The 14,435-nt window shown below is 53.3% G+C and overlaps 4 protein-coding genes across 4 annotated transcripts; 2 read left to right on the top strand and 2 right to left on the bottom strand.

Annotated features, from left to right (window-relative positions):
* Window positions 1-120: 120 nt before the first annotated feature.
* CLUP02_00227 (uncharacterized protein) lies at window positions 121-600 on the bottom strand (the record flags this gene model as incomplete). Its single annotated transcript, XM_049279279.1, has 1 exon — window positions 121-600. The coding sequence occupies one exon, from the start codon at window positions 598-600 to the stop codon at window positions 121-123; it is 480 nt and encodes a 159-aa protein (XP_049135236.1).
* Window positions 601-4,331: 3,731 nt separating this feature from the next.
* Window positions 4,332-5,316, top strand: CLUP02_00228 (uncharacterized protein; the record flags this gene model as incomplete). Its single annotated transcript, XM_049279280.1, has 4 exons — window positions 4,332-4,345; window positions 4,401-4,842; window positions 4,910-5,178; window positions 5,283-5,316. The coding sequence occupies 4 exons, from the start codon at window positions 4,332-4,334 to the stop codon at window positions 5,314-5,316; spliced, it is 759 nt and encodes a 252-aa protein (XP_049135237.1).
* A 1,155-nt stretch (window positions 5,317-6,471) lies between these two features.
* On the bottom strand, window positions 6,472-8,250 carry CLUP02_00229 (prenyltransferase and squalene oxidase; the record flags this gene model as incomplete). The annotated part of the gene is made up of 5 exons (XM_049279281.1): window positions 6,472-6,724; window positions 6,789-7,088; window positions 7,166-7,283; window positions 7,330-7,457; window positions 7,535-8,250. The coding sequence occupies 5 exons, from the start codon at window positions 8,248-8,250 to the stop codon at window positions 6,472-6,474; spliced, it is 1,515 nt and encodes a 504-aa protein (XP_049135238.1).
* A 4,961-nt stretch (window positions 8,251-13,211) lies between these two features.
* CLUP02_00230 (uncharacterized protein) lies at window positions 13,212-13,874 on the top strand (the record flags this gene model as incomplete). Its single annotated transcript, XM_049279282.1, has 1 exon — window positions 13,212-13,874. One exon carries the CDS (start codon window positions 13,212-13,214, stop codon window positions 13,872-13,874), a length of 663 nt encoding a protein of 220 aa, XP_049135239.1.
* Window positions 13,875-14,435: the final 561 nt, after the last annotated feature.

Raw genomic sequence — 14,435 nt, forward strand, 5'->3', positions numbered from 1 at the left:
ATGTTTCCACCGCTCATTGTTGGTCGTTTTGTCACAGGCCGAGCGCCAATATGTTGTTGTTGAGATATGCCATCCATCGTCATGTATGTACGTATGAGGCCATGTACATTGCTCGCTACTTTAGGCTTGCGTGCATTTGTTGACTGCGGTCAACGAGCGTCTCTGCGGGGGCAGTAGGACGCATGCGGTGGGTTCGGACTCGGAGTTGAGCAGAAGAGGACCCCCCAAACCAAGCCAAACGTCGAGATTGAATTCACCATGCCACCCATGACCCATCCTGCTGCTGCTTGCTGCTTGCTGCTCGCTTGTGTTGCGGGACCCGAGGTTGGGGGATTGGAACCATGAAGAAGAGGAGGTATCCGTACGATGTAAAGCGTCTCCGGCAACTTGGAAGGTGACATTGTGATACCAAGAGAGAAGGACGATGAACCTAGAAGTCGAAGAATTGGCGTTCGTCTGTGCCATGTCAGGCAAGGCCTGGCCGTGCGCTTCGATGCTAGCTGGGACAGGGTGAGGACAGCGCCAGGCGCCGGGGCCCACGTTTGGGATCATCGGTGGCTCCCAATGATGTGCAGCGATGGCGGGCGATTCGCACGGCATCATCAAAGTCAAAACCGCCTGTCGGCCAAAGTCGTCTCGTAGGCTAGCAATTGTATCCAGTCAGAGACGGCCAAAATCGAAATCCTTCTCCAATAGCTCAGCGAATCACCGGCATAGAAAATGGAGAACCCCCCCCCCCCCCCCTCCGGGGAGCGAGAATGTAGTTATACTCCGGTACAGATACAGACTGGGCTCGTTGCGGTGACGGATCAAGGTACTGCCCTAGAGCGGCAAATCAGCGCTTGCTGGGCTACCGGCCGTCCGTTGGCTCAGAGTGCGAGCCAGGGTGCCGCCTAAAATAGAGACCCCCGGAGCGATGAGCGACGAAGGATAGACGACAGCGAGCGAGCGGTAGTCGACGGCGAGACGCTGGGCCTCTAAGGTTGTTCATGGTGCGGCGGCTGCAACTCCCAGGGTTCCGCCATTACTGATTTTCAAATCCCATGAATGATGGGGGCGACGGCCGCCAGGGAATAAGGTGAAGTCGGTGGCACCTGGTAACCGAACGGCGGGCCTCCGTTCGAGGTTCAAGGGCCCCCGGCAGGCGGCATCGTCCCCCGCGGGCAGGATTGCAAGGTCGGTGAAGAGGTCATCTCTCAAGTCTTGTCACCGTGAGCTAAGAGGGTAGCAGACGACGTGCATGAACACTCTGAACGCCGAGAGATGGCTTTGAGAGTGGGTTCGACGGGGGCGGCGAGATCCATCAACATGGAATAGCTTCCCCCTCTCTGACTTTGAGAACCCGAGCCAATGTTGCTTTCTCACGTCGGAGTGGGATGAGCAGCATGGAATCGATAGGGAGGGGGTACGCTGTAATCGGCTCCGCAGGCAAATTATATCTCGCTTGTCCATATGCGAGAAGCATGTCCCTCTGTCCACTTCCCCTCTCTCTGGTATATTGCGAGAGTTACAGTGTTCGCCGCAGACTACCTAGATCGAAAAAGGACCCTCTCTCCTGCTGTAAGGTGAAGCAAAAGTTAAATAACTAAAGCGATGATGGCGGCGAGTGTGGAGGGGCAGGATAAGAGGAGGAGGGGGGAAGAAAAAAATAAAGCCACGCAAATGCAGACCGTTAGATGGCCGAAAACGGACAACGACGGCGACACCACCGAGAGGGGTGTGAGGACGGTGAATACCTAGGCCTGTATGCATTGAAAAGGCCGTGAATGCGTGGTGAGGTCAGGTAAGGTCAGGTACCTCCGATGGAGGGGACATGAGGCTATCGGAGGGTTCGAACAAGACGTTGGAGTGGTTGATATTGTGTATTCTGTGTCGTGCTGTTGTTCCGTAGTTGGTGGATGGTGGGCGTGGGGAAACGAGACGAACGTGACCTCGGTTGTTGTCGAGTATCCGCCGTACGAGGTGAGCGGTAATTACAAGTTGTTGTAGCCGTCGTCGATGTCGATGTCCCCATCGTCTCCATTTCGTATGTTGTTGGTTGTCGGAAGAGGAGGCGGACGACGTGGTGGTGCAGAGGAGGAGACGAAGAAACTTGGGTACTTGCACAATCACGTAAGTTCAGTACGTATCTTGGGTACTCGCAGTGGGAAAGAGCAATCTGGAGGCAGTAAGGTACCTACCTAGGTAAGGTACCTGAGAGAGAATCAGTACGTACTCCGCACCACGGACATGACATGACGGGTACGGATACCTTGGACGTGGGTTGGTGATGTGGGTGCCGGTGCATCAGTACGGATCCATGGAGACCTTTGGCAGCAGCAGCAATAACATGTAGTAGCAGCAAGCAGACATACCTACAACAAGTAAGGACCAGCAGCAGCAGCAGCAGCAGCAGCAGCAGCAGCAGGCAGGCAGACGCAGCGCAACGGCTGGCTGGTGCAAGCGGGCGCGCGCGAAAACGCACAAGTTGCAACTAGGCCGGGCCAAAGCAAGCGCAGGCCCTTGGGACGCAGACCACACCATGCAATGATGAGCTGGCAGTGCCGCTCGACGGTGTTGCTTTGATGAACCTGGAAGGTAATCCAAGGGAAATCAGGAAACCAAGCCCGGCGAGACCTCGATCCAAAAGGCAGGGTGTTCTCTCTTGACATGCAATGCACTGGCCTTTTTTCTGCTTTCCACACCCCTCGCCCATCTTTGCCGCGTCTCTCTCTCTCTCTTTCTCTCTCGATCTCTCTTCATGTGTGTGTGTGTGTGTGTGTGTGTGTGCATGTATGCGTATGTGCGAATGTGTGTGTCTCTCTCTCAGTAACCCACCCTGATATCTCAGGTATTTGTGCCTCTGCCTTGAGTCTTGTAAGCCAATTGGTAAATACACCCTTCGTAAAGGCTAGGAAATCGAAGTGAGAGAGAGGCAGGTAATGTGGTACCTGGCCGTTCGCAACCGCGATCTGTCAATGCAGGTGAGAGAAGCAGAGTCAGATAAGGTCATGCGCGCAGAGGTCGAGCCACGGCAAGATTGCCGCGGGCCAACTCTTTTCTTGTTATTGATGACTTGTCGTAAGGTAGCTCGTAGCTTGTAGCTCGTTGTTGCTGCTGCTACGGAGTAGTGGTACTGCTGCTTGGTTCTCCACGGAGCATGGGGAGCCGTCAAGAAGATGAGAAGCAAAGAGGAGGTTGGCGGCGTGCAGCTTGCAGCTTGCCGCAAGGGGTCGTGTCAGTCAGCGAATCGCCCGTGGCTTCCTTCCCGAATCAATCTGGAAGCACCGTGGAAGGCGCCAACGATGTCATTCACTCACTCCTCTTACCAATGACTTTTACACTCAATCATGCATTCGCTCACTCTCACTCACATCCGTTACTCTCACTCACTCGCCGTGTCACTCATCTCATCTACCTCATCTACAAAGCCACTCACAGCCATCGCTCGATTGCGGCAGGCATCTCACCACCTCACCTGGTTCAACCTGAGCAGGTGATGCCGCCCAGCGCCGATTGCCTTACCTCCATGGTCTTTCCCTGAGAAAGTCTCACCAAGCTACTGCAGAGTAGAGCAAAAAGGGTGCTGCTAACTGGTGCTGCTACCAAAGAAAAAGCCAAACGTCTCTTGCCCGACCTGACAGAGCTAGCTCTTAGTCTCTTAGCGCTCGCCGTAGAAGCCGTCCCCAGATGTGATTCGTCAATTGACCTCTTTCTGGAACCCTGTCATCTGGATCAATGATCAATCCCAGCTTTTCCCTCTCTCTTACTTCTTTTACTCTCCACACTTTGCTCCACTCCAGCGGCCGGCTCTCACGAAGCGGGGACGATGGAGGGGCGTCCGCATGTCTGTTGGCGTGACCTGACTTTTTTGATAGACGGTAGACCCTATCCAAAAAGCCGATGGGACTCTTGTCGTCTCATGTATTTTGACCATGACACATTACTTTGGCTGACATCGAATGAGAGATGGGATAAATGAACGGACTATGTATGTTCACCTCCTAGGGATCCTGTCTATACCCGCCTGCCTCACCAAAATCATCTGATTTGAACTCTTCGCTTGCCAAGCGAGTGGGCATCGGAAGACCCCTAGTCAACCAAGATTCCGTATGCCAACGACGGACCCTTTCTGTGTAGGCTCTGTATTCGTAGTGATACTAAAGTGGAGATATCCTCACTCCGCCCGGAACTGCTTCCGAGACAGAGCTCTCTTGAGCACTTATTGTTATTATTATCCAAGTCTCTCTCCAGCCCTGCCTTGGCCTAAGAGACGACTCCACTGAGCTTCATTTGTCTTACAATAAATCCCCGGTTTAACGCGGCTAAACAGAAATCATAGAAGTGACACGATGACCGTGCCGAGGTGTCTCTCACCGTCAATCTCTACAGTCTCTTGTCTCTGCAGACACATCTTGTAGTACAGAAAGAAGCCAGCTGTGGAACGAAACCAGTGCGTGTCCTCCCAAAGCCAGCATCCATAGCCCGGGGCTTTTTGTGAACCATGGCCTGCGGGATCCGGTGGCTCGGGAATACAAGTTTGTGATTACGCTGGCGTCCCCCTTGTGTGCCATGTACTGTAATCTGTATTCGTACCCCGTCTTGGAGCTGAGCCGGCAGGGTAGCTCTTTCGATGAGGGGTGTGAGGGGCACACCAAAAAAGAGACATCATGGACCCCTCCGTCTCGCCCTCTCTCTCCGGCTCCCTCTCTGCCACATCTCATCCCTGCCCCTCCATTTCGAAGAAGACAACACACCTGGCCTTCTTTCAACGTCATTTGCATCCAGTGGTGGGATGCCATTGGACAGAGCCACCTCCGATCTGAACGGAAGATAGAGGAGGGTTCGTCAGTGTTGATGAAGGTTCACCGGACCTTTGACAATGGGGGAATGAGGCCGGCCGGCCGCTGACCTCTCTTGGAAACCTGAGGCCGCACCACATTATTTCACCACCCAGACCAGACCGCTGTTCTATCATTTCCCGCCTGCTGAAGGAGGGTCCATTGAATTTTCATCATCACGGCTCGAGTTCACCTGGCGGATCCAGATCCAAAGTCTGGAGCAATTATCTCGTTGCCCGGTGCCCGTTCGAGCAGACCACGACGACGCGTCCTTCCCAACAATGAGTAGGCAGATCGATTTCAATCAGGACACTGCCCGGCCATACCAAGCGGCCCATGACATGACCTCCCTTCCCGGGTAATTCTTTTCTGATATCAAAACAACTCCAAAGAGGAATATCGATAAAAAAGAGGGGCACACTTGCGTCTACCGCAGTAGGTGGCTCATGTATGACAGCAAAGACATCTGCGCCCAGGCCCTGCGGCGCTGCTGTAAGGCGAGATGCACCAATCGAACCTCGCGTGGCCGCCATGGGTTAGGTCAGTCTGCTGGGATAATCCACCGCGGACTCGCAGTAGGCAGACATGTCTCTGTCTCTCTCCTTCTCAGCCTGTTCGCCCACGCCTAAGCTATCCGCACACACGCCTACACCTACTACACACCCACAGCTCGCGTCGATCTAGCTTCTCTGTGCCTTTTTGGCCGGCTCAGGGCTGGACTGAGCAACCTGTCTCAAAATTGTCTCTGCCTTGTGTCTCAGACCTGCCATCCCAAGACAAGCATCCAAGTTTCGTTTCTTAACCGTTCCAACTACCTAGCCCCCAAAAGACACACGCGTGGAAGAACAGCCGGCCACACGAGAATGGCACGGCAGAGGCATCAAAGTGGCGTGTTACAGGTCTCCAATGTCTCTTTAGATTGGTCTGGTTCTTGGTAGGGTGGGAGAATTGATGATGTGCATTCGCTCGCCACAGCCGCCGCGTCGTGGCGCCGAGAAGCCAGAATAAACAGCAAAGGGGACCCTTGCTTTCGGAAGATGTGTAGTCCCAACCGTTCAGCGCTGTTTTTAAAGAAACATGTTGTCCCATTTGCGGTGGGATGTTCAAAGGGCAACACTGGATGCCGACTGGTTCTGCCTGCTCGGCCGGCTTGCTCTGGCCTAGACCAGAAACATTTGTTCGAAATGTATTACCTCCTGCTGCCATAACACCTCCCTCTTCCTCCCAGTAAACAAGTTGCATGCCGTTTCGCGTGCTGCAGCTGGCGCACGGATTTCAAATGCAACTCGACCTTTCGGGAGACCCAGCTTGGGAGCTTTCAACATGCACATCCACACAAAGTCTCCTGCGCCGCCGCCATATTGCCGTGATGAGTTGTTCAAAAGCTCGCACATACGATCCCTGTCTGAGATCTCTTCGCCCCGGGCTCGAAGCTGCAGGCCCGTCGTGTTCGCTCCGCGATCCCACCCTTCCTCATGATTGGGGCCGTCAGTAAGCATGCATGGCACGTTTCCCATCGCCGAGTTCATTTCGGAAGGTCTCCGCCATCACAGTGCCCCTTTTCGCGCGGACCACGTGATACGGGATTTCGACGTTCTTCCTCCATATATACATAGGGGGGGCGGTCGCCTTCAGGCGGCCTGGTGGCGGGCTAGAATCCCTGTTTCGACGCAAAGTACGCCTTCATGTCGTCGACGCTTTCTTGGGGGATGGTGTAGACGGGGTGGATCGTCCCGACGCGGTCCTCCTCGTTGAATACCTGTGTTCCTTCGGCACAAGGCGACGCCACCCACTTTGGCTCCGATAGGATCGTCTCATCTTCGTTGACATATGTGAGATCCCACTGGTGCTGCGCAGAGCTCAGTCCTGAGAGGACGTAGCAAGTGTGGTACGCATCCGACGGCCTATCACTCGAGTCAGCAACGAGCCATCCAGATCAGGAAGCTTCTATCATCATCGCCATCTCACCTGCTGGGCTTGTCGCGAAGACCGCCACGTTTGGACCGGTCTTGACCGCAACACAAGATGTATCGAATCAGCCCCTCACGACTGTAAAGACTGCCCTGATGGGGAGTGAAGCTCGCCTCGTTCGGTTGATCCTCGAGCTCAATTGCGCCTTTCAGTACAGCGTCGATCAAGGGCCAACACCCACCGACCCAATGGCTGTAGCAGCCGTCGACGAGCTTATTTGTGCGGCCACTGAAGCCACCCTCCGGAGCGTACTGCCGTGACGAGAGCCAAGAGATAAGTCGTGGCACGTCGAGGTACCTGTCACCGGACGAAGCAGTCAGTATGCGCTGCTTTCATGTCAACCCCTTAGTGGACGAACGCGGCGGGATACGTACTTGGGAATGATGCGATGCGGAGTGTCCAGGATCGAGAGGCAGCCCAAAGCGCAGAAAGCATAGGCTCCATGCGCTTCACCATCCGGCTTTCCCGATATTCCACCCTCAAACGTTTGGCCTATTGGTGAGCGACGGCGAGGCAACCAGGCTAAGGTATGACTTACATCTGCGTACATAATCCGCCAATCCAGTGAAGAGCGTGGGCCGCTCAGGCGTCCACGCCGGCGAGTCGGTTGAGAGGTCCAGAGGCAGGTTCAGTAGGGTTACAATTACGGCTGCACAGTATGCTCCCCTAGAGACCTGTCAGAACTATGGCGCAAACCGAGAGAGAGAGAGAGAATCGAGGAGGGGGGGCTGGTGTCAACCCACCTGACATCTACCTCTCCGCCCAGGGCCATCTGAATCCCGCCACTGGGTTGCTTGAGAGAGCAGATCCATTTCCACATGGCTTTCCTATCTATCACCTCGTATGCATCCTCACCGCCGACGATGGCAAGGGCGAGAACAACGGCGTAGGTTGTGGCAAGGTGAGAGTCCTGTCCGTGACCGCCTCCGATGCCACCGGAAGGGTTCTGCATTGTACGCACTGTCTTTATCAGGTCTTCCCGGTACACTGCCGTGTCGTAGCCGAGCAGAGCCAGGGCATTGAGAGACCAATACAGGAACCATGGCCGACTCGCGTCGGCAGCCACATACGGGGCCGGGAACCTTCCGAGCTGCTTCTGGAGAAATTTGATGTGGTTATCACGGAGAAGTGAGGGTACTCCGTGGGCGTTGTGATCGATGTCGCTGTCCGTGGCAGCCAGCAACGGGACACACTCCCGCACCGTAGCATCCTGAGCATATGAAGTGGCCGTCGGAAGCGTATCGCGCACAGGTGGAGACGCCGTGAAAAGTTCTGGCACGGTACTGTTCGTCTCGATTCCTTCGATTCCCAAATCACTCAGGTCGTCGATGAATTCCTCGTCCACGTCGCTGTCGGAGCGTTGCGGCGACCCGGTCTGGGCCGATGCAGCCATACTTGCTGCGCGCTTGATGAAGGTGACTTTGGTACGGCGCTTGAGAGGTTTGATGCGGGGTCTCATCTCACTCAGAGGCAGATTGTGGGATGCGAGCTTTATGAGACGTCAAGAAAGACTCAGACTCCCATGTTTCAACGATGTTTTCAGAATCTGATGTTTGAAAGCCAACAAGATGTCTTAGTTGGAAAGATATTCGCTTTGGGCAGTAATGGTGATGAGATGGGCTCTTCCTACTTGCCATAATGCGCCTAAGAGAGGAAGTTCATAAAAATGGGGCATGTCTAGATTGATTGGCTGTTCTCGTCTCCCGCTATTAGTAAGCCCCGGATCCCTCATCACCAGACATCCCATCACCATGTCCATCTTCAACGACATCCCTTGAAGACTTCGGCCGAGATGATGGTAAATTGCATCTGCGGATGCAAGAAACCCGTAATATACTCTTTTTGTTGAAGTAGTGATGCCCAGATTCTTCTCTACACATGAGCAAATGATTCATCTGTTGGCAGTCCAGACGACGGTTCCCCTCTCCCTCTTAAATGTCCTAGAGACTTCCATCGTAGAGGTTCGGAACCGACACATAAAATAACGAAAGTTCGCAGACACTTCAGATAGTGAGCTTGCCTTCGAATGTTTCACAACTACCGGTTCCTCCAAAATCAGAGGCCCCTGAGCTTAGCGATCGAAATAGACAGAAACTACTTGTGTGAAACAGCATATCCAATTTCATTACCCACTTGTCTGAATGCTGTTCAGAGATCCATCAAAGCGACATCAATTAAAGGAGGCTCACTCTGAATAAAAGGCTTGGAAAAAGTCTAGGCTTTACTCCAGGCCTTTGGATATAATGCGGGGGCTACTTGGCTCTCGCAATACTCTGATTCGAAGGTTTTGTATTTCATTGATCCGGGTCTAGATCAACTGGCATTCTCAGATTCTTCATAGGACACTGTAACTGTCTTATGTAGCTCGAAGTTTCTCACTTTGGTTCGATGGATGAACCGTCTTAAAAAGCCGCCATATGGAATACTGAGATAACATCATACCCATAGCTTCAATGGTGGATTCTACGAGCCGTTCAGGAGGCCATTGAAATGTGATCAGGGGCTCACCCAGGTCGACATTGGGTACAGCCTGAGATAACATGGGATGATATGTCTGGTAAAATCCCCGGTTTGGCGTGCGGTTTGCCTACTTGTATAGGTATAATGTCGGGCTTGCGCCGATGAACTAAGGTAGTCAAGACTACCAATATTCAGCATGTTCCATTGAGTAGTCGCGATCACCAGCTTTGTATTGGAAGTGTATGCTGTAGATGACTCGATGCTGACAGATCCAAAGATTCTTCATTGAAGGTTGTGAACGTCTAGGTATGGATGAATTGGAAGAGACAGGTGAGACAGCTGAAACCTTCGATAGACTGACTGCTAACTTCACTAGGGACTCGATTATGTTCTCAGTGACGAGGTCAATGATTGTTCCCATGACTTGGATATTTTCGTTGGCTCATGGTTGGTCTATAGGGTGTGCTTGGGTAATCGTGGCCAGGGTTGGCAAGCCACTATCCAGGGCCGTCTCTTCATGATTCAAAAGGACCAAAGTGGCGATCCATCGCCCGTGACAGACTCTCACCACGGAACATGTCTCAATCTACGTTTCATTCCATCTCAAGACCCTCAATAGAGCTATTCCACCCTTAATAAATCAATCAGACTTGCTCTTCACACCACCAAAGCTAAAGCCACCATAGCGACATGGCCAAGCCCTCCAAACCGTCCATACTAAGCAGAGAACGACGGGCCAACAGCCATCAAACCGAACCAATCTCGAGCAGCATCAACCCTCGCAGACTAAACAGTCTGCGGACACCACGGCAAACATACCCATCATGCAAGAATAGAGTTTCCCATATCCCAAACAGACGTCTGCAAAGCGGCAACTCTACTCCATCCGACCAGCCGCTCGGGCCAGGGACAAACTATGTTCGCTATAAACCTCAACTCCGACAACGATGTCTAATTATACACGACATCTAGCGGTTTCATAGCGCAATAGCATCTGAGCCAAGTGCCGGATGAAATGGTTCTCGCAAAAATCCATCCACATTCTACATATACTCTTGGTGTATGGAACCTCGGCGGGTCCAATTTTACGGGAGAATTTCGAGTTCAGACATGGCCGCCTCGACTGGACTCGAGGGACGGACGAGGTAAGTTTGTAGATGGACCGAGAAGAGAAGTAAATATGATGTAGCTATTTTGAAACAACGATGGTGGATCAAGCTGGATCCAGGTCCTGTGATTCAAGGGATGTTATAGAAACAAACATTGACAAGCCGAGCCACCTCCGATGCTCCCACGACCATCTTCAAAGGCACCTGGAACCAAGGTGAAGACAACAATGAGACCTGCGGACAGGAAATGAATGTGCGAACTACTCAAAAGGCGAAGACGGAACTTAGTTGCGAGTAACAGCATCAATGTGACGAAATCCATTGGCAGTCAACGCTCTGGACTGGCGAAGCATCAGGTATACCTGCTAGCCATGATGCTCAACTCATTGTACGACCACGAGCATAACGCCCACAGCTCGGGTCGCTCGGCCATGTTGGACACCGGCCTCGAGAGCTCTCCAGGTCTTCGAGGGCAACCGGGCTGCCACTCACAAGGTTGACTCATCACAAGTCCAACCGACATTTCTCGGATGCCTGGGTCATATCACCGGGCCTCTCGGACTTATTTTCTCTGGAATGAATTGGAAGCGCATAGTGCCGTATGAGAATGACGCAACATCCATTTCTTCCAGTTTCATGACAACACACAAGTGCGGACAAATCTCGAGTCAATTCACTTCGATTAGCACGGAGCAGGCAAATAATAGTTGCCTTGATGGTGTGACTAGTTACAAGCCTGCCCACTCACACCACCTGCGGCATACAAGTTTTTCCGCATAGTGTATAGTGAAAGAGAGAGAGAGAGCGGTCAATAGCGCCTGGGATTACCATTGGAGCCAGCGCAGCGCTGTGCGTCCCTGCATGGCCAAGGAAGCAGACAGACGTTCATGTGTCAAGAATCCTGAAGGAAAGGTATGCAAATTATCTTCAGCAGCATTCCAGCTGCGCGGAGAATAGACCTTGCAAATGCCTTCACAAAACCCACCACACTGGGTATTTTGGTCCGTTTCTGAATGGAATGGTGGCATTCTTGAATCCCTTTGAGGTGGCTGCGCAGCTTGGACCACACACCACTTGAGGGGGTAACAAGCGGTCAAGATCTCGAGAGATCCGAGCACCCTCACTAGAGGCGGATGGCGCCGTTATAGCTTTGAGGCCATCAAGTGATCAGACCTCGGGCTAGGTTCGGCTAGGAACGTCCTTCGATGCCAGGCATTGGCATCGACATCTCTGTCGCCAAGTTCCCGCGAAACTAGCAATATCGTGATTCCGTCAAGTTGGTTGTCAGAGAGACGAATTGCAGTCGTAAGTTGGGCAGGGCTTGGGAGAGAGTTCCGTGCCCCGCGTCCGACGGAGGAGGGGTTGAGGAGGGGTTAACGACCCTCAATTGGCCCCGTCTTCAATCAATTGAGGGTTTGCGTCTCGCCTGTGACTTGACCAAGTATCAACTTGAGTCCCGACCAAATCAATCGAGACGGTTCACACAGATCAGCCAATTGTCGATTGTCAGGTACCAGATCAACTGTTTTCGAGCCAATGCTTCGAGGTGACAGCCACGAGTCTCGATTAGCCTCCTGTCTCTCATAACGGTCCAGAAGCATTACTTGCATCACGTAATGCAAGGTAGATAGTAGGCATAGAGAGTCGTCGGACGAATCCCGCCAACGGCCAACATGGGATGCGGCATGATTGGTTGACGGCCCTACGAAGGCGTTTTCTTTCAGACGAGAATCTCACACCGCACATTCGAAATCCAGGGAATGGCTTGCAGCAGGTTTCTTTTGCCGTACAATGGGCATGGGGGAGGGCGGGAAGACACAACTGTGCCTGAGCAGCCCCTTGCCGGTTCCCCTTGACCTGCACCAATGATCGTGGGGAAAATGACTCTCGCCCGCATTGCTGCCGGACAATTCGTTGGCCTTCTGCTGCTCCGCTCAGTGTCGGTCGAATTTAGCTGGCATGTTGGTATGTGGTTGATTCACTCTGGCACGAGGTTCGCATCTCAAACGAGACAAACGGCTCCGTAGTATCGAACTCAAAGCTTCGTACAACATCGGCTTCGGCGGATAAATGCTTCATGCCACTTGTCACCGCGATTTCTCTAGAAACCCATCAAATGTCAGGTCCGTGTAGGGCCCGGCGGCGTCATGGCATTCCGTCGAGGAGGGTCATAGTTGGAGAAACATGAACGGTCAGAAGTATAGTATGCGAGATGATGTGCAAGACGTTATGCCATGAATGCAGGTATCCGAGAAGAGGCAAGTGGCACAACTCACCATCAGAGACGGTGCCTTTCGGAGTGGACATGTTGAACCAACTACAGACTGAGATGCCTGGAGTCTGGCGTCTTTTTGATAGAGAAATTGGCGTGTGCAGGGTCTGGCCACGGCCGTGAACGGGTGTACTGGGAACAAGCGACATCGATCGGGGAACTGACGCAGATCTGATGTGCCTTATTTGCAGGCAAAGCCAATTGGAGAGACGTGCGTTCGCGGCAATGAAGGGCTAAGAGAGACTCCCGCTTGCGACGTTGATCGGTCGGTCGAAGCAGGAGATAATGGGATGCCTTTCGGAGTCGGGATATACCTTGGTTGGCAACGACCTTTCAATATCGCGACGCACCTCCAGACATTATCCGTGATACGGGTGGGGAATAACTCGTCGTGTTAAGTCGCCGCTGGCCGCTGGCCGTACCGCGTCAAGCTCGGCTCTTCGTTGAACATGCCTGGACCCTGTACTGCGACTTGTTTCGTCATCTGCAACTGGTTCGTTTGACAGATTGAGGGCTGTGCACCCATTGCCCCCCCCTCATTGTTCGAGCTAGAGGAGGGAGATCTGCTGAAGCCTCGCAATGGTCTTTGCACCAGCTTTCCACGATCCACCTTGTACTGTGAGCCTGTGGTTGGACATTCAACCAACCACCGGGAGGGTGACAACCATGACAGCAGGCCGTCGGACCATTGGCACACGATTCAGCGATCCGCCAGGAAGAAACCATTCCCGCGAGATATTCTCCACTGTGCCGTATGACCCGTCCACCGTGAATATGGCAGTATCGCGCACCGTAGTCCGGCCTTGCCTACGCAATCGGCATCAACGACAGTCGATATCCATCCGAGATACGGATAGCTCTGGGCACCTTGGTGCCTCGGAATGCCGATACAGCCAACAGCAATGCAGTAGAGCCCCTCGAGGCTCAGGGCCTGGCAGTGGCGGGGTCTGCAAGAAGACAATCCGGACGCAGGTAGTCTCCACGCTTGTGGGGGGAGAGGAGCATCGGGAACATCAGGTCGTTCTGCGCCAGAAGCCCAGGGCCCCAGGCACGACAGGGCCAGGCAAAGCCGGCCATTGCCAATGGTGGCTTTGTCTATCTGCAGTTCGTAGCGGGGTTTGTACTGTAGCGAAGATGCAATCCATCGGACGAGGGGCTTCGCCTGGTGTGCGAATCTGCGATAGCTCGTTTGGTTTTGTTGAGCCGACTGTTGTTAGCAGCTCAGTGCCTATCCAGGCGTGAAAAGCGACGTCGCAGCTACGAATAGTCTGTTCTCGCCGTCAAGCAACTCGCATAGAGTACCACGCTAGCTGCAGGTGTCTGGGCACTGGATCCGTTATCGACTGGAGCCCGTACGAGAAGATTTTCATCCTTGCGTTTGCTAATGTACCATGGCAGATCTGCGGCAACTTGCGATCGAAACCTTGCGCAACAGGCGACTTATCAATGGCTGCTCTAGTCCTGGCTCGTGGGGCTCTGACTGCGGTGGTAGGGGGCGGCTTGAAAACTCCGAAGGGTCTGGTCAGTGGTGAGAGTGGTGGCCCTGACTCTACCCCAGCCCATTGTGGACTTGGCATCATGGTAAGGGTCGAGAAAGCCAGGTTTTCATCGCGGCCAAGGGCTTATTAAGTTTTATCGACCGAGGCTACCAGCGGGCGGCTTCCACCTTGGAATTGTTTGTTCGGCGTTGCCGCTTGTAGAAACAAGGCGGCAACAATGGCATTTCCATAGCATCGTCGGTTGGCCGGGTGGAGGATCAATTCACTCATGGGTGAAGGGCGATGAAGCGAACGGGGCCCTGGC

This window comes from Colletotrichum lupini, chromosome 1, assembly GCF_023278565.1.
Source record: "Colletotrichum lupini chromosome 1, complete sequence".
In the NCBI taxonomy this organism is placed as follows: domain Eukaryota; kingdom Fungi; phylum Ascomycota; class Sordariomycetes; order Glomerellales; family Glomerellaceae; genus Colletotrichum; species Colletotrichum lupini.